Source organism: Pan troglodytes, chromosome 3 (genome assembly GCF_028858775.2).
Source record: "Pan troglodytes isolate AG18354 chromosome 3, NHGRI_mPanTro3-v2.0_pri, whole genome shotgun sequence".
In the NCBI taxonomy this organism is placed as follows: Eukaryota; Metazoa; Chordata; class Mammalia; order Primates; family Hominidae; genus Pan; species Pan troglodytes.
In genome coordinates this window covers 91,988,419-92,014,345 of record NC_072401.2, presented here as the reverse complement: position 1 = coordinate 92,014,345, position 25,927 = coordinate 91,988,419, and the positions used below count along the sequence as shown (strand labels likewise).

At 33.8% G+C, this 25,927-nt stretch overlaps 1 protein-coding gene across 26 annotated transcripts in view; it reads right to left on the bottom strand.

Annotated features, from left to right (window-relative positions):
• CCSER1 (coiled-coil serine rich protein 1) overlaps positions 1 to 25,927 on the bottom strand; it is a 1,481,066-nt gene that overhangs the window by 970,114 nt on the left and 485,025 nt on the right. For all 26 annotated transcript variants that reach the window (XR_010156641.1, XR_010156643.1, XR_010156642.1 and 23 more), the window contains one exon: positions 9,463 to 9,670. Coding sequence is in view for 23 of the 26 variants with exons in the window: in XM_016951876.3 (XP_016807365.2) it covers positions 9,463 to 9,670 (208 nt within the window). In the remaining 3 variants the exon portion in view is untranslated. The remainder of the gene's footprint in view (positions 1 to 9,462; positions 9,671 to 25,927) is intronic.

Here is a 25,927-nt window from a genome sequence, read left to right as displayed (position 1 = left end):
TAGGTTACAAAAGACATTGTGCATTTTGTCTTCTCTCTCTCAGACTGTGTAGTCAGGGGGAAGCCAACTGCCATGTTGACCAGCGAAAAGGCTACATGGTAAGGAACTGAGGCCTCTTGAGCACCAGCAGTGAAGAACTGAGTCCTCCTGCCACAGCAAGTGAGTGAACTAGGCAGTAGATCTTCAAGTTTAGCCAAGAATTCATGACTACAGCCATTGTTGACATCTTGAGTGCAAACTAATGAGACGCCTTCAGCCATAACCCATAGGCAACTACTCTCAAACTCCTAACCATAGAAACTTTGAAATAACAAATATTGATTTAGTCTACTAGATTTTACAGCTGATTTGCTACACAGCAATATATAATTTTATGACAACTTTATATTCTTCAATGCTATTAAATTTACTGTTAATTCTGTCATTTTATTATTAACTTTTTTGTAGATTTCTTAAGGTTATCTGTATAAACAAACATATCTGCTCATACATGAAGTTTTACCTTTTCTTTCAAATATTTATGCCTGTTACACTTTCTCTTGCCTCATTCCTAGCTAGGACCTCTAGCACACGTACAGCAAACGTGGTGAGTGGATATTCTTGCCTTGCTGATAATATTAGGAGGAGAAGTTTCAGTGTTTTACCATCAAGTATGAATATTAGCTATAGAAGTTCCCTTGTACTACTAGTAAACTGAGGTTTATATTTTTATTTGGGCCATAAATTGGTTTTCAATTTTTCAAAGGTACTTTTTTCATCTATTAATATAGTCTTGTGCTTTTCTCTTTTTAATATTTTAATATAGTAAATTGCATTGCTTGGTTTTTGGATGCTAAAAAAACTGGAATGAAAGCAAATAGGTCATTATTTACATATTGCTACACGTATTTACTAATTTTTAAGTGACTTTTGCATCTATATTTATAAAAAAATTCTGTAATTTCCTTTTTCCTATAAGGATTTTTGCCAATTTTTTTAATAGGCATATGTTGGCCACATAAAACAAGATGAGAAGCATAATGTGTCTCTATTTCCTGAAAATTTTTACATAATATCTGTCATATGTATTTCTTTTTTAAATAATAAAATACATTAATTTAGTACAAGTTAGGCTATTCAGATTTGCAATTTCTTATGTCACTTTGGAAAGCTGTATTTTTCAAAAAATTTGTTTTTATCATTTATGTTAATTTTTTGCCATAATGTTCTTTGTAACCATGTCTTATTATCATGTTGATGTCTGCAGGATTTGTAGTGATTATTCCTCCCTAGATTCATTGCTGGCACTAGTATTTATGTTTCTTAATTTTTCTATAATCTTTTTTTATCAGCCTTTTTTTGAACTTTTTCAAAGAATCAATTTGGGCTTATTATTTGTTTTTAATTTTATAGAGTTTTGTTCTTTATTATGTCTTTCTACATGCTTCGTTTGGATTTAATTTTCCCTTCTTTTATTAGCTTCCTTTTTTATTGATATCTCATAGTTGCACATATTTTTGGGTGCATGTGATCTCTGAATGTGTGTATACAATGTGGAGTGATTAAATCAGGGTAATTGGTATATACATCACCTCAAACATGTATCTTTTCTTTGTGTTGGGAACATTACAAATCTTCTAGCTATTTTGAAATATAACAAATTATTATAAACTATAATTTCCCAATTGTACTATTTAATACTAGAACTTTTTTCTATTCAACTGTTTTTTTGTATCCATTAACCAACATTTCAAGGAAGAAAGTTAAAGGTTATGAATTATCGCACTCTTTATTTGAATATAAACATTTAAAGTCACAAATTTCCCTGTAATTATAGTTTTAACTATATCCAGAAAATTTTGATTTGTGATATTATTATCATCATCTCATTGGAAACATTTAAAAATTTCCTTTCAGCTTTCTAAATTCGTCTGTGGGTTATATAGAAGTTTGTAATTTAATTTCCAAATATTTGATGCTTTTATAGTTATTTTATTATTTTTGATTCCTAGTTTCATTCCATTTTTCTCAAAAAATGTACCCCATAGATGTCTACCTTTTAAATTTAATGGGACTTATTGTGTGACCCAGTATACAGTGTGTCTTGATGATGTTCCACTCGCATTTGAAAATAATATATAATTATTTTATTAATTGTAGTATTCTATAAATGTCAATTGGGTTAAAAATATTGATAATATTGTTCAAGTCTTCTAGAAATTTTCTGATTTTTTCATTTAGTTGCTTTATCAATTATAGAAAGAAATGTTTTAAATTCTTCAACTGTGATTGTTAATTTGTTTATTTCTTCACTTAGTTCTGTCAGTTTTTGCATTGTGTATTGGTAGAAACAAGCCATCCACATGTTTGATTGCTGTGTCTTCCTAAAGAACTGACTTTTACCATTATGAAGTATGGCTCTCTGACTGTGGTGAAATGTCATATATTTAGATCTACTCTGATACTAGTATAGTCACTCTAACTTTCTGCCATTTGATGTTTTCATGAAACTTGTTTTTCTAATTTTCCTTAAACATATTTCTGGACCAGCAAAAATAAATAAATAAACATAAAGAAGGTAGCAAAAACTTGTAATTTTGTTATTTTCAAATGATAAGTATAAAGAGAATTCTGATTATTAGACTGCTGTCTATATTTCCATGGTAATTGCTTGATTTGGATATTTCTTTACTTTATGACTCTCCACTGTGGCCATTTCCTTCTCTAATTATCCATTGCTGAAGTTCCTACCCTATAGACTTTTCTTTCCGTCTCAAGATGTGCTGATAGGAAAATGTCATTTAGTTATAAAATCCTTATTAATGCCCTTTGAATCATTTACTGAAATGCAGTAAAAATAAACTCTTTAAAAATTCCCACCAAACAGTGACAAATGATGAAGTAGAAAACACTGTAAATTTTATAATGTGATTGCAAATTACACTGAAAAAAAACCAAAAATTTTGCATTGAATATTATCCTTGAAAGTTTTAAATTATTATTCCTTTTAGGTAAAATGAAATTAATGTTTGAACTATTAGGTAGTAGAGAAAAGAAAAAGAAAAATAGATTCCAGCTCTTTAATCAATGGCGGGTCTTTTGCAAATGTTTCACAGCCCCAATATTTGCATCAACTATATGGGCCTGTAAATTATATAAATTTTCAAATAAGTAGTTCCTTGATTTTTACTTATCTGGCTATTTTGCTAGAATAGATACAGCTTATTATATCAAAATATATTTGTTTGATAAAGAGAGAATAGAGCAAACTAAAAGGAAGCATTAAAACAAAACCCACCTCTGTAGATATTAAACACTTTCTTTTATAGATCATAAAATTTTTTTAAAATTTAAGAAAAAGAAGAAAAAAATGATAGAGTTCTCTTCCCTTACTACAGTCATGTCTTTTCCCACTAATACTAGAGAATAAAGTGACAACAATAGAATTTCTAAAGGCCCAACATCGGTCATTTTTCTAAAAATAAAGGAGTTGAAATTTGAAGTTGCTGGGAATATGAATGTGCATTTTAATAAAAAGAAACTGATCTTTAAAAAAGGATGACAGAATTTGGAGTGTGATACTCCATTCAGATTATTAATTCTTAGCTCACCTCAAAATTAAAATCTAGGAGGTCGACAGACCATCATTAGGAAAACGGTAAGCTCAGCCAAACAAATAAGAAGTAATAATGGCTTTATACCAATAATTTTATGTTTATTAGATTAACTGATTTGTGGTTTTATAATGATTTATAGTTATCCTTTTCCTCTGAAATTGCAATGATGTTCAGTGAAAACAAAATTTTCTCTGAGTGAAAAGAGTGAGTATATATGGAAATAACCAGTCTCTAAACCTCTAGGCCTTTCTTCTAATCTGGAAGATTTAGCAGATAATTTAAAAAATACAGTTAAGGAACACCATAGCCATCTACTGCATAGAAAGATCTGAAAAAGCTTCAGGAAATTATATCTACCATTGATAGACTTGGGCATACAAATGGGTCTTGATTAAATTAAATCTAGTAATTTTTGTGATGGGTCTTTATTTCATATTCTGAGAAAAAAACATTGTACACTTCTTTTAAAGAGGAGAAATTTACTACATACTTACTTTGATCCTCATTCCATCAAGCACTCAAGTTTATCATTTGTTTTCTGCCAACAGTTATTTTAATGGTAGCCTGGAAACAGAATGAAATCCATTTCCTTTCATTTATTTATTAATAAACACTTATTAAGCAGCAAATACCTTCCAGGTTGAGAAGATACAACAAGGTACAAGTTCACAAGATCATTTTCCTGCATCTTAGAATATCACTGGGAAAAGGAAGATTAGCAATTATAACGAGGAGACATAAGTGCTCCAATGATAGAGGAAATATAGACTGTTATACAACCTGTAGAAGAACTTGTAAGGGCAATTAGGAAACATTTAAAGATTTACAGGGACTGACTTGATCACATAATCATTTTAGCCTGACAGCAATGAGTAAATTGATTTGATAGGTGGGAAGACTAGAAGTAAGACCAGTTATGAAGTAACTTCAGTAAAATGGACCATCATTGATGTAGGAGCAGTTGGAAGAAGAGATACATATAAGCAGATCTGAAAAGTATTTAGGAGCAAGAATCTCCTAAGTAGAGGAAGGTTTCAGGATGTTTAATACCAACAGTCTAAAACACAATATCCTAACCCAGTGCTTTTCCAGTATACTTGGAAGAGACACTGAGAAAGTCCTCACCATTCACATGCTTGGGCCAAAGACAGGTTTACTGAAGCAGAATATTTAGAGCAATGCCTACCCATTACTCATCTCCATCTCTGGTTCCTACCCAAGATGATTCAGATACAAACACAATGTTAGATTCACTTTCGCAGGTGTATTCACTTTCAAAATTATATTTTATTGAAAGTATATATTATATATTATAAAATAGCATAACATATATAATCCCCAAACCTGGATTAGATTAATATGATTTATGTTGTTATGGTGATGGCACAAAATGGAAGAATTACTAAGTGCCAAATGAATTACTTGATGAAAATTTTTATTAAACCCAAAGTAGGTAGAATAATAAGTAATGCAATTATAGTTAATGACAAAATAACTTTTAAAAAAATCTGGAATGAGCTAATGGGATTTAACATTTTAATAGCAATCTAAGGTTGTTTAGCCAGTAATAAAAATTGCAAAATAATATTAAACATGTGATACCTCACAAAAAAATTTAGAAAGAAGTAAATTTTATAGGTAGCTTTAAAATATTACAAGTAGATCTCAGCATTAATGCTTATATTCATTAAAATGACATAAGTAATATGGACTATATAGATAAGAGTACTTGAAAGATAGAGTACAGGTCGAGTACCCCTTCTCTAAAAGGCTTGGGACCAGAAGTGTTTTTTGAATTTTTTCAGACTTTAGAATATTTGCATATACCTTATGAGACGTCTTGGGAACGGGACCCAACTCTAAACATGAAAGTCATTTATGTTTCATATATACTTTATAGACATAGCCCAAAGGTAATTTTATACAATATTTTTAATAATTTTATGTATAAAACAAGTGGTTTAAAGTACTTATATGTGGAATTTTCCACTTGTGGTGTCACGTCAGTGCTCAAAAAGCTTCAAATTTTGGAGCATTTTGGATTTTGGATTTTCAGATTAGGGATGCTCGACCTGTATATTTATTTAGCCTGCTGTGTAGAACTTTCCAAGGAATTATTTTTATTACTCCACAACCCTGAATCAGTTCTAGAAACTTTAGGAAAGTCATCTATTAACACTCTGTCGAGGCATCCTTCTAGCCGCTAGTCATTAACCACAACCCTAGAGCAATCTTAAACAGATTAAGCCAAAAATTTTCTGTGATCTCACCATTACTATCTCTGGATATTTTCAAATGCTATTTGTAGAAGATGTTCCCTCAAAAACAACAAAGGATAACTTGATTTGCTCACAAGAAAGGTGTACCTTTATTAGCAAAAGTGTAAAAATATCATGAATGCATTGCATTTCCACTAAGTCATAGGTTTCAAAGAGATCAATGAGAAAAAATATGCAAATGCAATACTCATGTAACAAACCAAAAATCTCAAATAAAAGCATATTCTAATATGACATGTAAAAATTAAGTAATTATTTTACCTTAAAATCAAATAGGTACCTTCTGCCATTAAAAAATAATCTGTGAACTTGGCCAGGTGCGGCGGCTCATGCCTGTAGTCCCAGCACTTTGGGAGGCCGAGGCGGGCGGATCACGAGGTCATGAGATCAAGACCATTCTGGCCAACGCAGTGAAACCCCGTCTCTACTAAAAATACATAAAATTAGCTGGGCATGGTGGCAGGCGCCTGTTGTCCCAGCTACTCGGGAGGCTGAGGCAGGAGAATGGCGTGAACCCTGGAGGCGGAGCTTGCAGTGAGCTGAGATCGCGCCACTGCACTCCAGCCTGGGTGACAGAGTGAGACTCCGTCTCAAATAATAATAATAATAATAATAATAATAATAATAATCTGTGAACAAAGATTGAACGATTGTGCATCATAAACATCAGCTCAAAATAGGAATGAATTTTTTAATATTAAAATATATTGTTAATCTAAATGAATATTGATATTAAACTCCAATTTAGTAATGAAATGGGAATGGAAGTTTAAAACTTCCTGGCTTAGGGAACATTTCAAAAAACAATTTTCTTTAGAGGCCTCTATTATGAATATCTTCTTAGTAGAACTGTTGTCTATGCTAATCATATAATACTATTGCTTTTCCCTGTTGATAATAAAGACCCTCTGCTCACTGAATGGGCTGCACAAACATATATTAAGTATTGTTCACTCTACATCAGCTTTAAAAAATCAATTCTCTTCAGCTTCTTCGAATACCCCTTAATAAAGAAAACCAGGTGGCAGTATAGAAACCATCTAAATATATTTTGAATATTGACTTTATAGTGAATATCACTGAATATTTTAAAATTATAAAATTAAGTACTCTAAGAAAGCCTCTTGACACCTTCTGTCAGCTCTTTCTACTTATCTTTTGCTTTAACTGATTTGTTATTAAAATTCAGACCAAACAGAGGTAAAAAGCTGAATAGTTGAGACTAGTATCTTCTAATATAACAGCTGTTACTAAGTTTGCCTTGTTCAAAGAGGATCAGGTTGCATGTTAAGCCAAAGGTGGAAGAAATTCAAACTTATCTATTCATTTGCAGGCAAATATTTATGTTGTCAGTATAGAAATCATACAGTTATACACATAGTAATGTGCTAGTCAATATTTAACAACAGGCTTGCCAAAAATAAGAGGACCTAATTTGCAGTGTTTGCCAATTTCTGAGGCATAAATACTCCCACATGGCTGATTTCAAGCTACCAAAATGACATAAATGAATCTACATGTTGGAAATCTGTACAGTCAGAATTATATAGTACTTCCACCATGTGATTCTAAAAGATGTAAATAATCTCACAAGTGTAGATAATAGTAAAACAAATAGAAAATACATTTTGAATACTGATTACCCTTTTTAAAAGTAATTGATTTAAGTTCATATAATTTATTTTGATGCCTTTGCTGAACTGCCAGCTCATATAATTTCTGAAATTCTAAGAGTAATCAAGTATAAGCATACCGCTACAGCACAACACATTATAGGATCCAGAATATCCAGAAACAAAGGCTGCCCTAGAGATATAACCTGTATGGGACACAGAGAAGATATCTTCCAGCTTTTGTTTATGATATGGTTTGGCTGTGTCCCCACCCAAATCTCAGCTTTAATCATAATAATCCCTATGTGTCAAGGGTGGGGGAGGCAGGTGGAGATAACTGAATCATGGGGGCAGTTCCCCACATACAGTTCTCATGGTAGTGAATAAGTCTCATGAGATCTGATGGTTTCATAAATAAGAGTTTCTCTGCACAAGCTCTCTTGCCTGCCGCTGTGTAAGATGTGACTTTGCTCCTTCATCGCCTTCTGCTGTGATTGTCAGGCCTCCCCAGCCATGTGGAACTGTGAGTCAACTAAATCTCTTTCCTTTATAAATTACCTAGCCTCAGGTATGTCTTTATTAGCAGTGTAAGAACAGACTAATACAGTTTATAACAGCTGATGAGAACACATTACTGGAAGCCCCAATAGTCTATGGCATTCATTTCTTTTATACTGCCTTTTTTCTTCCTGATTCAATTCTAGCCTCCAGTGGTAGCTGCTAGCATTATTATCAAAGTGTTCAAAAAGCAAATATTAGCAATCATTATAACATAGGGACCATTAATTCTAAATAATAATATTTTTCTCAATTCTTTATTAATATCTCCAATCAATAAAGATAAATCTACTTAAATATAATAGGATGTAATACAAAGACACAAATTTCAGGCTGTTGCCCTGAAATTACACTTACTTGAGAAAAATAATTTAAAATTTCTAACTCTCACTTCACATGTCTATGAAGTAATAATAATCACGTGTATAATTTGTATAGAAATCCCTCAAATAAAACAACTGTTGTAATTATAAAAATCAAACCAAAGCAAACTTGAGTCCTAAAGAATGGCTGATTTCTGGGCACAAGGGTAAAAGAATCTCATTATGTATTTTCCTGACTAGCTCACTGTTTCAGTAACTAGGCCCAAGCTGTGGGGAGGGCAACTACATTCCTTAGGCAAAATCATTCAGACCTTCAGATTGAATTTTACCGTAATTCAATTTTACTGAATTCTGATTATTGGAACAAAAATGACTAAATAAACTACTTTTATGGTATCATATAAACAAAGACCCAGTATCATTGATGTGAAATACATTTAATAGATTTCTCAATAGCTTTATAATAGCATGTAACCATAACTATATAGCTGATACTCATTTCTCCTTACCTGACAAATAGGGGGATGCTTGGGATCAATTTATTCTTTTTTAAGTATTTCGTAAACTCTTTTTTTTTTTTTTTTTTTTTTTTTTTTGAGACGGAGTCTTGCTCTTTCGCCCAGGCTGGAGTGCAGTGGCCCGATCTCAGCTCACTGCAAGCTCCGCCTCCTGGGTTCACGCCATTCTCCTGCCTCAGCCTCCCGAGTAGCTGGGACTACAGGCGCCCGCCACCACGCCCGGCTAATTTTTTCTATTTTTAGTAGAGACGGGGTTTCACCGTGTTAGCTAGGATGGTCTCGATCTCCTGACCTCGTGATCCGCCCGCCTCGGCCTCCCAAAGTGCTGGGATTACAGGCGTGAGCCACCGCGCCCGGCCTTCGTAAACTCTTATAATTTTAAGGCTAAAGAGTACCTTATAAACCAGAACTTCAAAACACTCATTTGACATATGAAAATAGCTAAGCTCCAAGAGGAAACCTGACCCCTGCCCAATGTCATGTAGTTAATTACTGACAGAGCAGGGTCTAACCACGTCTGCAGACTTCATTGTCTACCAGCACTGAAGGACATTAATCTTAGAGCAAACCATTACCTCTTGAAGAACTCTCTTCATCTTTAATAATAACGTCTTGACTGCCGTGCAGTCCTGTAACATCAGTCTGAATGGCAGAGAATCTATGCCTCCGTTTTCTTCCACACCTTGTAGAGGCCAATCCGCAGATGGACTGTTGGGCATTCGGCTGATGTGGGAACACCTGGCTTCTTGATCAACGTCCTTTGTTAATTTCAGGGAAAGATTCCTAACAAGAAAAAAAAAAAAAAAAAGAACAAAAATTACAGTGCAGCATGCTTAGAGCAGTATTTCCCAAGTTGTTAATCAATGTTTCTAGTATCCTAGAAAGTATTTCTTGTGTCCTCATTTCATGATATTAGTTTATTTATTTATTTATTTTTTGAGATGGAGTCTCACTCTGTCCCCCAGGCTGGAGTGCAGTGGCGTGATCTTGTATTCTTAGTAGAGATGGGGTTTCACTATGTTAGCCAGGATGGTCTCAATCTCCTGACCTCGTGATCTGCCTGCCTTGGCCTCTCAAAGTGCTGGGATTACAGGCGTGCACCACTGCTTCCATCCTCATGATAGTAGTTTTTAAAAATTTTCACACATTCCAGTAGAAATTATGAAATGGTTCAAATATACATTTAGTGGTAAGATTCAATGAAAATTACTGTTTCAGGATATAATCTTTCCATTAAAAAAATTGTTTCCATTTTTAAAACATAATTAATATTGTAACATACTTCAGAATATTTATAAAAACAGTTTAGGGCTTCTGCTTAATTTCAATACTATACATATATATTTCTGAATTATATTATTTTCTTACATAATATATTTTTATATCATATAATTTTCTGAATTATATGACAAGATACTTTAGCAACCTAAATAGAGAAAAAACAAACAGATGCTCTGGTGCTTGCCACCAAGGTCAGGCAATAATACAGATAAGAATATATATTTTAATTAATTTTATTCACATCCCATTATTCACAAACAGAATAACTGAATTTATAAATTACTAGATAATTAGTAAACACATTTTTGAATAATATTCAACTGTTTACTTATCTTCACAGATATGTTCAGTGGTTCAATTGTCCTGTGAAGGGATAAGATAATAATTACTACCTCCATTTTATATCTATAATGAAATAATGAATAAAAAATTATGGCTAACATTTTTTGAGGGTTGACTATTGGCCAGGTACTGTGCTAACCACTCCATGTGTGTTAATTCATTCAAACTTTGAACAACTTCAAGAGGTAGATGAAATAAAGTACAGATAAGTAACTTTTCTTGGAGTTAAAGAGTTAGTAAGAAATGGATGTAAAATGAAATAACCTAGGATTTTCCCCCCTACTAACTACATAATGTGCATGCATATAATAATAGCTAATATTTATATAGTTCTTATTGAACCTCAGGCAGTCATGTAATGTCCTTATAGGTGTTAAATCATTTAATTCTCACAACAATTCTTTAAGGTTAGTACTATTATAATATCCATTTCCCAGTGGGGTGATTTGAGTCAAGAGAGGTTAAGTAACTTGCTGATGGTCACACAGCTAACAAAAGACATTGCTGAGGTTTGAATGCTGGCAATACATACTTAGCTCTAAACCACCACAGTGCTGCATTTTGTGTGGAAAATAAGCATGCAAATGAACAAAACAGTATACTTACAGTTATACTAAGAATCATTAACATTTTCACTTTAAAGTGTATATTTTATCTGATACGATTGATTCAATTTAATTATATTATGTCTAATTGCAACGAACTATACAGTCATTCTTAAAGCCTTCCGTTTAGTGTTAATGCTTTCTATGGCTATTTTCTCTAAGACCAATAAGAATAAAATCAAGTATAAAAATTAGAAGTCACAGTAGGTATATATTAAATTAGAGTAGTACTTTAGTTATAATCGAATTTTTGAAGATGTATCATTTTTAAGTTGTGAACTTGCCTGCTATTTGGCATATATTAGGCTGACTCAGTAAATAGTTGTATAATTGAAATTGAATAGATAAATACAATAATGGGTGAATAAATAAAACACAATTTGTTGTAATCATCGACGCATACAACTCATACAGAAAAATTTTTTTGTATTGTGAATTGTTATGAATTGCAGGGCTCCTGTCCATGGCTCTAAGTTTCCTGCCACAATTACAATAAAATTTAAATTATATTTCTATAATTCCTGTTAGTTAGCGTGCTGGCTCTTTAAAATTATTTGGTCAGTCATGGATCTAAACACCCATGAGTACTGACACAACTTTCAGGAATCATATTCGTGTGAAGTTCTAACACTGTATTTCAGGGAATTTACTGAGGCTCTGGAGATTATAATTTAACATTTACAAATTTGAATATCTTTGCCATTTTCAAATAGCTAAGATGAGCCATGTACAGAAATGCATTTTGAAAATAAAATTAGTCATTTTTTCATACTTCAATAATTTGAATATATTTTTAATCCCAAAAGGAAACGATATTGGCATTTTTTTCCAAAATTATTGAAAACATCCACATTGTGTCCAGCAGAGCAGTGATGGCTGAAGTTGCAGAGATTAATAGGATTCTGTCACTGACTTTAAGAGGTTCACCACAATTATTAACTTTTTAGTAGTTGATACCAAAAAAAAAACTAATATTCTTTCACATATGAGAAACAAATCAATTTATCTCAAAACATTTTATCTCTACATGAAAAAATAGATCTGCTACAAGGCTATGGTAATCAAAACCATTCTTAATTAGGTTGAAACAGTTAGTGAAAGATCTGTTAAATGGGGTTGCCACTCAGCTGCAAAGGCCAGCACAGCCATCCTGTTTTATGTTGATTGCCATTGTCTTTCTGATTGGTTGGTGCCCATGGTTTACAGTTGTTCAATGTATTGAATATTAATGTTTTGATCAATAGCCATTATTGGGCAGAAAAATACCCAAGTGTCTCTGGGTAAATTCACCTAAAATTATCCTTGTGGTTGACAAGAAAATGAAGAAAAATCTCTAATACAAAGCCATATTTTCCTCTAGCACAGACAACATATTAAGGCTGGTGAGGGGAGAAAAAAGATTCAGGTGCTCTTCTGTTCTTGCATTTAGCAGGGTTCACTGGATAATACAATTCGTTCACTTGGGGATATATAAGTCTCTCTGCCAACTCTGAATTATTATAGTTTCAAGAAACTGAACAAATGTGCTTTATATCACCAAAGATAGTCCTTTAACTTGGCAAAAAAAAAAAAAGAGTATGATACTGAAGCTGGATACAGTGGTTCATTAATCACCATAACTACTCCAAACAGAAAACAAAGACAATGTAATCTCCACTGAACACATCCATATACAGTTCATCCTCTCTGTGTCAACTTCATGAATCTTCAGTGAAATTGTTAGTAATATTTACACATGCCTCGTTGCTTATGAGTGCTAACCAAGTTTTTATAATTTAAGATTTAGTAACATTTAAAGTTTGAGACATACAGACTTTTCTAAGTCCATAAGTACCAAAATAACATAGGTTTTGGATAAGATTAATAGCAAATCCCATAAATATTATATTAAGTGGATTCTCGAATGAGTAGAGGATTTGAGACTTACAACTGATACTTAACACATTTAAGTTAAACTACGATGGTGAACTGGCTTTGCACTTTTTTCCCTGGGATCCTTTGTGTGAAAGGAATTTCTTGTCAAACTAGTTCAAAAGTTCTGCTGTAATTCTCTCGTCAGTATGGCAGACAAGTTTAATGGGAAAACATATATCTTGACACAAACTACAGGGGAACTGAAAGGTTTTCCTTACCTGAGAGAGAAAGTAAGAATATTTTTATGATTTTTTTTTCTCACTTAGCTATAACTAAGTAGTATCATTGGGTAGTTAGAATTTCCTCTGCCCACAAGTGCTCTTCAAATCATTTGAAAACTTCTTAATATAATGGCCCAAATGACTATCAAAATACAAGATCATGTCAGTTGCATAGCATTGATCCCATTAACTGTCATAGGAACCTTTCCTTATTTAGTGCAATGACATCTTTCATTATAGGGAATGTCTATGGCCAAAAAGCATCTCAATGATTTACACTTTATAATGTAACTGTGATTTCTGAACCAAATTTCCAAAGAACGGAAAAGTAAGTAACCCCTATTTACCCGGCATAATAAATAAGCATATGCACACAACTGCCTTCCAAAGCTTCATTAAGTAGAGCTGCAGAAAATAATAATTTTTCAAAACCTTAGCTTAGGAAACTTACTGTTGTTTCAACTTCATTTTAAAAAGGTTCAGGTTATTTATGGTGAGTTTAATCCTAGCTTGAATAATTCTAAGACCAGCACAATGACATAAATCTATATTAATGAACTAGCATTCCCAGAACCTAACAGAAATATCTGTTTAAGGACCTACCTACAAAAAGGCTGTTGATTATGAATAACTTATATTTTTCATTTTTCCTTTCCAAATATATTGTTTGTCTGAGAGTGTTATTTTAGGAAAACACTTGTATCTCAAATTATTCTGTAACTGAATGTTTCATCATATTTCTAGAAGAGATGAAATCAGCATTTCCCTCTATAGTAAGTGTAGTGGTTATAAGAACTTAACAGTACATTTAGATAACATTTACATTTAGATAAAAATTACATGTGACAAGTTATTTCACCACTACCTGTGATATGGGGAAAAGCAAGATAGAATTCAAATATCTTAACATAGCCAACAAGGTTGTTTCATGGTCTAGAAACTGTCTCTCTCACAAAACCTCATCTCTTAACAGCTGCCTCTTTGCTCTTTGAGTTCCAAACACATTGGCCTTCATTCAGGCGCTGAAATGTGCCAAGTTCCATCCTGCCTCAGGGCCTTTGCATATGTTGTTCTATCTCCATAAAAAAAAAAAAATCCTGCCATCCTGGCCGGGCGCAGTGGCTCACGCCTGTAATCCCAGCACTTTGGGAGGCCGAGGTGGGGGGATCATGAGGTCAGGAGATCGAGACCATCCAGGTTAACACGCTGAAACCCCGTCTCTACTAAAAATACAAAAAAAAAAAAAAATTAGCCAGGCGTGGTGGCGGGTGCCTGTAGTCCCAGCTACTCTGGAGGCTGAGGCAGGAGAATGGCGTGAACCTGGGGCGCGGAGCTTGCAGTGAGCCGAGATTGCGCCACTGCACTCTGGCCTGGGCGAAAGAGGGAGGCTCTGTCTCAAAAAAAAAAAAAAAAAAAAAAAATCCTTTACCCATCTTCCGATCTTCCCTAAAAAACATCAGCAAAATACCATCTCACACCAGTTAGAATGGTGATCATTAAAAAGTTAGGAAACAATGGGTGCTGGAGAGGATGTGGAGAAATAGGGACACTTTTACACTGTTGGTGGGACTGTAAACTAGTTCAACCATTGTGGAAGACAGTGTGGCAATTCCTCAAGGATCTAGAACTAGAAATACCATTTGACCCAGCCATCCCATTACTGGGTATATACCCAAAGGATTATAAATCATGCTGCTATAAAGACACATGCACACGTATGTTTATTGCGGCACTATTCACAATAGCAAAGACTTGGAACCAACCCAAATGTCCATCAATGATAGACTGGATTAAGAAAATGTGGCACATATACACCATGGAATCCTATGCAGCCATACAAAGGACAGTTCATGTCCTTTGTAGTGACATGGATGAAGCTGGAAACCATCATTTTCAGCAAACTATCGCAAGGACAAAAAAACAAACACCGCATATTCTCACTCATAGGTGGGAACTGAATAATGAGAACACTTGGACACAGGAAAGGGAACATCACGCACCGGGGCCTGTCGAGGGGTTGGGGCAGGGGAAGGGATAGTATTAGGAGATATACCTAATGTAAATGAGGAGTTAATGGGTGCAGCACACCAACATGGCACATGTATACATATGTAACAAACCTGCACGTTGTGCACATGTACCCTAGAACTTAAAGTATAATTAAAACAAACAAACAAACAAACATCAGGTCGCCAGAGAAACATCTGCAGCTAGTACCCGACTCTTAAAAAATACACAGGTACCTCTTTTATATGGTAAGACTTCATTTTTAATGCTTATCACAGATGCATTTTAAAAAACTAATTTGAGGGGACCTCTAAGAACACATTTGAATGAGCTGATCTACACTCCACCTCATGTTCCAAATACAAAGAAATGCTAAATAACTTACAACCACATTTATTTTAAAACATATTACAGTACAAAAGGAAAAGCCAGATGAACTTCCAGGTGCCATATGAAAGAAAGCAAAATAGAAATAATTATACAAATTGCCACTGTGGTAGTGTCAGGGTACTGAACTTGCATGAGGTTTCTAAAAACAGAGGCTGCAGCAATTTTTACGCCTATGCAGATAAAGGAGAAGATCTGCCACAGACAAAGGAGACTCATAGTGCTGATAGACATAGAGTTCCAAACTTTAAAAAGGCTCAAAAATTCACTTGATCCTACTAGTAAATTAACTACCTGCTGGAATAACTCTATTCTTTCTCTAAAGGAAGACAATAAAATACAGACTCTGAAAAACATGTCATCCATTCATGTGTGGCAAATATTCCAATAAGTAGGCATGCAAAGAAGCAGAAAAACAATTTACAGACAGACACTAACAATGAGATGACCCATATATTGAAATTAGCTGACAAGAATTTTAATCAGCATTATAAATATGTTCAAGGTCTATTAAAAATGGTAATAACAAAAAAACAAATGGCAAGTGTCAGCAGAGAAAAGGACATTATAAAAACAAAAACAAAAAAAAACCCAGAAACTTGGAAACCAATTGATAACATTTCTGAAAGGAAAAAAATATTATGTGCAGACATTGTTGGCTGCCTACCCACTATTCATTTTATACCTCCTTCCTGCTTCTTTCAAAAACAAAACTTCTTAATTTGTTTAAAGGCTGGTTCTCCTATGACTCAGATAAATAAGAGAAAGAGTGAGGTAGGAGGGCTTCAGGAAAACATTTCCTCCCTGGCAAAAAAGAAAAAAAAAACACAGAAAAATTATAGCTATTTTCCTTTGGATGTTGTTTTGTCTTGATATATTGCCTGGAATGGTTGGTGCATCCCACAAAAGAGAGGAGAGTCAGCTGTTAAGAATACTGGTGGCCGGGCAGGGTGGCTCACACCTGTAATCTTGGCAGTTTCGGAGGCCGAGGTGGGCAGATCACTTGAGGTCAGACGTTCAAGACCAGCCTGGACAACATGGTGAAACCCCCTCCCTACTAAAAATAAAAATACAAAATTAGCCAGCAGTGTTGACTCACGACCATAATCTCAGATACTCAGGAGGCTGAGGCAGGAGAACGGCTTGAACCCAGGAGGTGGAGGTTGCAGTGAGCCGAGATCGCGCCACTGCACTCCAGCCTGGGCAACAGAGTGTGTGAGACTCCGTTTAAAAAAAATAAAAGAAAGAAAGAAAAGAAAAGAGGTCATTGTTTCTTGTAACTAACCAACTTGGGGATTCCCTACCTCTTCTTGTTAGACAAGATTATGTTTTTGGGTTTTTTGTTTTTACTGTTTAATAATCTTTGTGTTAGGTTTGTCTTTTACTTGAAGGCGAAGGCATTCTAACTGGGATAACGGCTAAAGGATATATTCCAGTAAGAAAGACATTAAATCTAGAAGTAAGGGTGAAATATCATAATTAACTGTGTAACTATTTATTTCTATATTTGAAACTACGATGATTCAAGGAGGTAATAGGGACAGTACTTGTGTTTCTTGTTCATCAATGTATCCACAAAACCTTGCACAATTCTATGTAATACTCATATAAATAGACTAATCAAATTTAGTATAGAAAAAGAATAATAGTCCATCATGTATAATATCTCCATTTAATATATAGGAAAGCTCAAGCCTAAATTAATTTTTTAACTGTCACACAGAGACTGTGAAATTCTGGTTTCCTGACTTCTAGTCCAGTGTTCTTTTACCATATTGTATCATCTCTTAATAGGGTTACATTTTTAAATACACTTGTATTTATCTATTCTATTTTCACTGAAGCTAGAATAGTGAAATATTATTAAGTTACAGTCTTAGGGAATTAGATTAAATAGTAACGACTCCCACTATTCACTAAAATTAGTTTCCTTGTCCAAAATTTTATTAATTTTATTTTTACACCTATTTTGGTGCTTATTTTTTACTTTGTCCAAAATTTTAGAGAAAGTATCCTATGAGCGTAAAACTGATCATACAAACTCCGCAAGTTCTGGCTTAGTCTTAAAAAGAGAAGGTTGACGTGACTGTGTATGTTCAGTACCTTTTCTCCATGCCATTAATGTCATGTGTATTTTTCTCTCCCATTTTCTACTTTCATATTCACATGTGACTTGAGATCCAGGTTAAAGAGCATTTCACTTATGAAAAGAAACAGAATTAATGAATGTAGAGATGAAAGTACAATCAGGTTGAACAAAAAAATCCAAATTATTGTTTAAAAATTCCATACACATAAAGATACACACCAAATCTGTTTACACACACATACATATTTTTCATTTTCTAATTAATTATTTAATTGTAGGTATTGTACGCCTGTAATCATGCTATTATTGAAGTAATAATACATTGGGTTTCTTTCCCAGAGCACTAAAACTGACAGAAAGTTGAGAGCACAAAATCATCAAAGACATTTCATACAGATGGAAATAAATCAAACTCTTATTTACTGCCCCCTAATATTTATAGAAGTTGTTCGTAACTTACAAAATATCACAGGCTGGCGGGTCTTCCTATGTCTAAGAGGTATCAAACAAATTTTTTTTAATCTAAAATTATTTCTCCTTAGCCTTTCATGCAATTCATCATATAAACAACATAAATCATCTGCTGTGCTGTAACACTTTTATTTTATACATTTTCCAAACTGCACATTTTTCTCCTGCGGGGATCAGGAATATTTCCCCACCCTCTCATTCACCACTATATGGAAGAGTAATTTTATTTGGGAAATTTTAAATTACAGAAGAAGAGTAATGAGTTTAACAAAATCTCATCTGAGGAATAATTATTTCACAATGATACTGAAGAGCTTTCAAAATTTGCTAGAAGTTCAGTTCCATTGTAGTTTTTACTACATTTACTGTCAAATACATTTATAAAGATGAAAAACCTCTAAAAAGGGAAAGAATTTTTACTGTATTAAATATTCTATTTAACATTTGGTTGAAAACAGCACTTTATAAATATATCATAGACAATGAGTATTTTTATTTTGTAGTTACCTATAATGTAGATCTTACAGTTATGGGTTAAGTATTTTTGGCTTTTTAACTTACATACTATAATTCATTTGAAATATGTTTAGTGGAAGAAATATATAAGATAATTCATTATTCATTTTATTTTTGCTTTTTGAAATACAGGCTTTTTTTAAGTCACAAACTCCAGGTCTAAAGTGATTTACTTATTATGAACTTCTTATCAACAATAAGAGTTTTATACTTGCAGTGTAACAGAATAAGATGAGAATCATCATTTATTATGAAAATAAATTTATTTTAAATGCCACTTGTTACCTACCTTCTTCCCTTCCCTTCAATATCAGAATAATGAGCCACAAAAATACCAGTGCCTTGCTTACTTCACATCCATATTATGTAAGAAATTTGATTAATCTTACAGGACCAAACTACTAAAATAAAATCCAGCCTATTTCATTATCACATAAAATAGTTAGAACCTAATATTATTGTTTTAAGAGCTAGTATGTAAAATTTTTATAGCCATTTGAAGAATGCACAAAATGGGAGTTTAGATATGATTTATGAAAAACATTATCAAAAATATTACTGTATGTATATTTACTTCTGATAATTTGTGTTATAATATTCAAGATGGGGCAATCTAAGAGCTATAAGTGTTAGCCAAAAAATTATAGTCTAGAAAATAATGTTTCTAAAAAGAAAATTGTTGTCCTGTAATTTGGCATAAAGGTAATACCTAAAAGTATTGGCATAATCCATAGTGGCTAGGAAACTAAAGCTTCCAATACTTTTCAAAGGTAAAGACTTGGTGCTTATGACTTTGAGATTACCACTTTGAATAAATCTTTAGGGTGACAGAACTTTATCAATTTGAGAAAGATTAATAAAACCTACATTAATCTTCCCAATCCGATTTCATACATTCCATTCTAAAAGTAACAAAAGGACTTGTGATATTTGTATTCAATTTCTACTAGAAACAGATTTTCCATATTACACCAAGTCAAGGATTCCAAAACGCCTTGACATACCCACTCACAGCCACACACACAAAAATCATCTAGATTACTTTCAAATAAGAAATGAAAAACATAATATGGTTTATACATAATTATATACAATAGAACTGTCAAATCTGTTGCAAGGAACAAACAAAAAAATCCTTGAGATTAGTAAGAAAATCTCAGGCTAGACCTCAGAAGGGATAACATGAAGACAGAATGTCATCGCTGAACTAATTTAAATGATTCAGTTTAAAGTAGCTGAATTACTTTCCATTATTCATCAGTATAGCATCAACATAGACAAATACTACAATCATATGTATAAACATGATACATGGCTACAAATCATAAGGTTAGATAAGTTAGAAGCTGCAAAATGTTTTAGGTTTCTGTTGATGAATCTTTTCCTAACTCCTTTCTCAAAGACACAGACACTAAGACGGTTGGACTCTATCTTTGTGCTTCAATATATTTTTCTTTGACTGTTATCTCAGTTTCTTTCTTTCTATGCTGAAGTATACTTGACATTTAAAACCAGATAACAGTGGTTGCTGGTGGCATAGGATGGTTTTTCTTTTACACAAGCAGCAGAAACACAGATTGGTATCAACATTGAATTGTCTTTGAAACAGAGATGAGAATAAAAACTCAGCCCTCTTCTTAATACAACCAAAGAAGAGGTGAGAGAATAAAAGCTCCATTTTGCTCTTTCCTCTTCAGAGATAACTGCCCATTTAGAAAGGATAACAGAAAAAAAAATAATTCCCCCCAATAAAATCAAGTTCCATTCCTAAGACATACCTTCACCAAATAATCGTACTACGTTGTTTTATATGTATTGTTTCATACATATGAAACATATGTCTGAAAAGAATAAACTGTTCTGAAAAGAATAAATTGTTTTATGTGTAATAATTCTATTTTAAATTATGTCACCTTTAGAGATATTTTAATAATCAATTCTTATATTAACATTTTCCTAGGTGTAGAGACTGAACAGGATACACACAGCAAGACAGAACTTTAAACCCAGAGTCTGGCTCCAGAGTGTGAGTCCTAACATTTTCACTCCCTTCAGAGACAGCCACTTGGCAAAATCCTCAATAAGCTTCTTAAGCCAAACTCTAAAAGCCATGAATACATACTGATTAGAGGATATAAGCTAGTTTCACCTCAGAGTAATTCCTATAAGCTCTTTTATTTGTATTTAACCTAAAACATTTTTTCTCTCTCTCCATTTTTGTGTGTGTGTGTGTGTGTGTGTGTGTGTGTGTGTGACAGAGCCACACTCTGTGGCCCAGGCTGGAGTGCAGTGGCCTGTTCTCGGCTCACTGCAACCTCCGCCTCCCAGGTTCAAGCAAGTATCCTGACTCAGCCTCCCAAGTATCTGGGATTAGAGGCGTGTGCCACCACACCCGACTATTTTTTTTATATTTTTGGTAGAGATGGAGTTTCACTCTGTTGGCCAGGCTGGTCTTGAACTCCCCTGACATCAAGTGATCCTCCCACCTTGGCCTTTCAAAGTGCTAGGATTACAGGTGGGAGCCACTACGCCCAGTCTAAAACATTTTTTCTCTTATTCTTCAACAGTTTGTTAGAAAAGTGTAACATACTGGAAATTTTAACCAAAAACTACTTTATTAAAAAAAAGTTTCCTAGAATCATTGAAATAATTTTGGTATACAGGCATACCTCAGAGATATCATGGGTTAGGTTCCATGCCACTGCAATAAAGCAAATATTTCAATAAAGGAAGTCACACAATTTTTTTGCTTTCCTAGCACATATAAAATTTGTGTATACTATACTGTATTTTATTAAGCGTGCAATAGCATTATGTCTAAAAAACAAGGTACACACCTTAATTTAAAAATAATTTATTGCTAAAAAATTCTAACAATCACCTGAGCTTTCAATGAGTCCTAATCTTTTGCTAGTGAGAGGTCTTACCTCCATATTTATGACTGCTGACTGATCAGGGTGGTGGTTGCTGAAGGGTGGAGTGGCTGTGGCAATTTCCTAAAATAGGGCAACAATGAAATTTGCTGCATCTAGTCACTCCCTTTCACAAAAGATTTCTCTGTAGCATGCAATTCCATTTGGTAGCATTTTACCCAGAGTTAAACTTCTTTCAAACTTCGTATCAATCCTCTCAAACCCTGCCCCAGCTTTATCCACTAAGTTTAGGTAATATTCTAAATTCTTTGTTGTAATTTCAACAATATTCACAGCACATTCACCAAGAGTAGAATCTATCTCAAAAAAAGAAAAAATACCAACGCTTTCTGTGCTCATCTATAAGAAGCAACCGTTATGGGATTACAGCAATTCAGTTACATATTCAGGGTCCACTTCTAATTCTAGTTCTCTTGGTGTTTCCACCACATCTGAAGTTACTTCCTACACTGGTCTTTGTAGTCTTGAACCCCTTGAAGTCATCCATGAGGGCTGGAATCAACTTCTTCCAAATTTGTGTTGATGTTGATATGTTGTCCTCCTCCCATGAATTACAAATGTTCTTAATGGTATCTAGAATGGTTCTTTCCAGAAGATTTTTAAGGTATTTTACCCAGATCAAACAGAAGAATCACTCTCTCTGGCAACTCCAGGCTTACAACGTGTATTTCTTAAATATGAAGACTTGAGCATCAAAATTCCTCAACGATCCATGAGCTACAGAATGGATGTTCTCTTAGACGGCATGTAAACAACTTTAATCTCCTCATACCTCTCCATCAGAATGCTTGGTTGACCAGGTGCATTGTCAATGACCAGTAATATTTTTAAAGAAATCTTTTTTTTTCTGAGCAGTAGGTTTCAACAGTGGGCTTAAAATATTCAGTGTTCCATGTTGTAATCAGATGTGTTGTCATCTATGCTTCGTTGCTTCATTAATTGAGCACAGACATAATTCTTAAGGGCCCTACAATTTTCAGAATGGGAAATAAAACTTGGCTTCAACTTAAAGTCAAGAGCTGCTTTAGTCCCTATCAAGAGAGTCAGCCTGTCCTTGGAAGCTTTGAAGTCAGGCATTGACTTCTCTCTAGCTATGAAAGTCCCAGATGGCATCTTCTGTCTGTTTTGTCTACCTTGGAAATCTGTTTACCAGTGTAGCCACCTTCATCAATGGTCTCAGTCAGATTTTATGGATAACTTTCTGTGCTTCTACATCAGTGCTTGCTGCTTTACCTTACACTTTTATTTTATGGAGATAGCTTCTCTCCTTAAATCTCATGAACCAACCCCTGCTAGTTTCCAGCTTTTCTTCAGCAGCTTTTTCACCTCTCTCAGCCTTCATAAAATCAAAGAGAGTTAGAGCTTTTCTCTGGATTAGGCTTTGGCATAAGGGACTGTAATGACTGATTTGATTTATCCAGACCACTAAAACTTTCTCCATATCAGCAACAAGGCTGTTTTATTTTCTTATAATTCCTGTGCTCACTGAAGTAGCACTTTTAATATCTTTCAAGAACTTTTTCTTTGCATCCACAACGTGGCTGTTTGTCTAAAGATGCCTAGCTTTTGACATGTTTTGCTCACTAAGCTTAATCATTTACAGCTTTTCACGTAAATTTAGAGAAATGTGACTCTTCACTTGAACATCTACAGGGCATTGTAGAATTGATCTAATTTCAATATTGTTGTGTCTTAGGGAATAGGGAGGCCTGAGGACAGGGAGAGATATAGGGGAATAGCCAGTCAGAACACATACATTTATCCATTGAGTTTGCTTTCTATATGGGCACAGTCCATGGCACCTCAAACCAATTACAATAGTAACATCAAAGATTGCTGATCATAGATCACCATAACTAATATAATAATGAAAAAGTTTGAAATCTTGTGTGAATACCAAATTGTGGCACAGAGACACAGTGAGCACAGGTTGTTGGAAAACTAGCACCGATGGACTTGCTTGACACAGGATTACCAAAAACCTTCAATTTGTAAAAAATGTAGTATGTGGGAAGCACTGTGTAAAGCAAGGTGCAATAAAATGAGATATGCCAGTATTTAAACCTGAGTATCTGCGATCCAATGGAGATGTTACAGGAGCACTGTTAAATAAACTATTCATGTTCTTAGAGCCAACTTCTTAGAAGCTGGTCATAGGAGTGTAAGAAAGGATTTTTATTTTTTTATTTCCATGTGAACGTCTGTTTTTTCCTGCACAGGAAGAAATCATGTCCTTTGTTAACAGTTCCTTTATGTTCCTTCGAGAAACTCCTTACTCTTCTCCATGATTGCATGCAGTCTTGCTAAACAGGGTCCCATGCTCTCTTCCCCTGTGGCTATACCTGCCATAGATAGTGATTCTTCTGATGAATTTAGGCAAAGTAAATTGAAAACCTTCTGGAAAGAATTCACCATTCTAAGTCCCTAGATTACGGTTCCCAGAAGTGTGAATCTTTAGTAGCAACAAAGGACAAAGACAGAAAACCATAGTAGCTGATTTATACTATTGAAGAGCTTATCCATTAATTCCTGCCACCCATGGTCAGATTCATGGACTTGTGAGATGCCCAGCTCTTGAAAGGACACTACATTTGGTATCATATTCTTCTGTCACCACCTTGAAATTTTCAGTGATTTCTGAACAAGTAGTATTACATTTTCATTTTGCACTGGACCCTTCAATTATGAGGCTGGCCCTGCTTCTATCTCAGTTCTCTAAGATTCCCATCTTTTGCCTGACTTGAGTGCTGTTTAGCTTTTCATTTCTGTGTGCCTCTTCATATCCTTCCAATAACCAGTTTTTTTTCTTTTTTTCATGAAGTGAGCAAAAGTAGGTTTCTGGGACTTGTATCAAAGAACTGTATGTTATACTTTTGGGCACACCTAAGACTAAAGTGTAAATGTAGTACAAGGTTCTTCCAGTGCCTGCGTACTGTTGGGTGTATTCCTGTCATGCCCCTTTGTGATCTCTGAGTTTGCTTTAGAGTATTATTGTTCCCTGGATACTCAGAATTCATTATTGGGTTGCTGTATTTCATTTAATTCTAAGTCAGAGGCCAGTGACTTTTTTTAACTTCCCTGTCAAAATACACCAGTACTATGCCCTGGCCCTCACCACTCTGACCCTTCTTAGGTAATTAATCCAGCTAATATGCTGGTGTCTGATAAGAGACTGGTATAACATTTTATTTTAACAGAGTACATATTATCCAAAAGGAATAACTCCACACACAAACATTAAGGGGATTATGTCTGCAAAAGACAGCCTTTTTGTGGTATTTGGTTTCTCAAATACTACTATATAGGGAGCCATATATTCTGTCTACAAGTTTCTCTTGCATTTGGAAGCAAAAATACATAAGCTATTCTAAGACTGACCTTTTTACACTAGGGAGAATGAAGTGGCTTGGAGGGAAGCAATAGAAAATTATAAGAATTTTGTTTTAATGTGGAATTTCTCTGCTTTAAAAATGGAGTTACATATGTCATAAATCTAATAAGTTTATCTTATACTGCCTAAGTTTCTTTTCATTGGTAGTTCCAACACATTAATGTTTACTCATTTTCTGTCTTTGTTCATGAGAAAGGCTAAAACTGATGGCTGCTTTCTGTGATTATCTTGTCTTTTAAGTGATGAAATATACCCTGTTATCCAAATACCCTGTCCTACTGAATTATCAACAAGAAATTTAGATTATGCTTTCCACCATTAAAAAATAATAATGATCTTTTTAGTATTCCACCAATGTTCCCAATAGTTTCTCTCTAAAACTTTCTATAAACTAAAATTTTACCTTGAGATAAACAAAAACTTCATGTGGAACTAAATAGTTTATTTTTGTTGTTGTTGTTTTAAGTCTTAAGGTATTTTATTTGTAAATAAACTCAGCAATTTTAAATTACATTTTATTGAACACGCAATTAAAATATTTGTTATTGGCATGTCTACAGATATCATTTAAAAGAAAATCAAAGTGAAAATAAGGTAAATAAAAGAGATATATTAAGAAAGAGTATAAAAAGGAAAAATTTGAGTATTTGATATCTGTGAGAAAGTTTCTATAATAAATGTGCTGATCATATTTAAGAGGCCAAGTATATCTCCCTCTAAGATATTAAGACTCCTTTTCATGTCATGTGAGTGGTTTTATTTTGAGGATAACAGAAATAAGCTGTATATATAATTTTAAATATATAATATATATAAAGCCTGTTTCTACATAAAGTATTATTTTAAATATATAATATATATAAATAATTATATATTATATCCT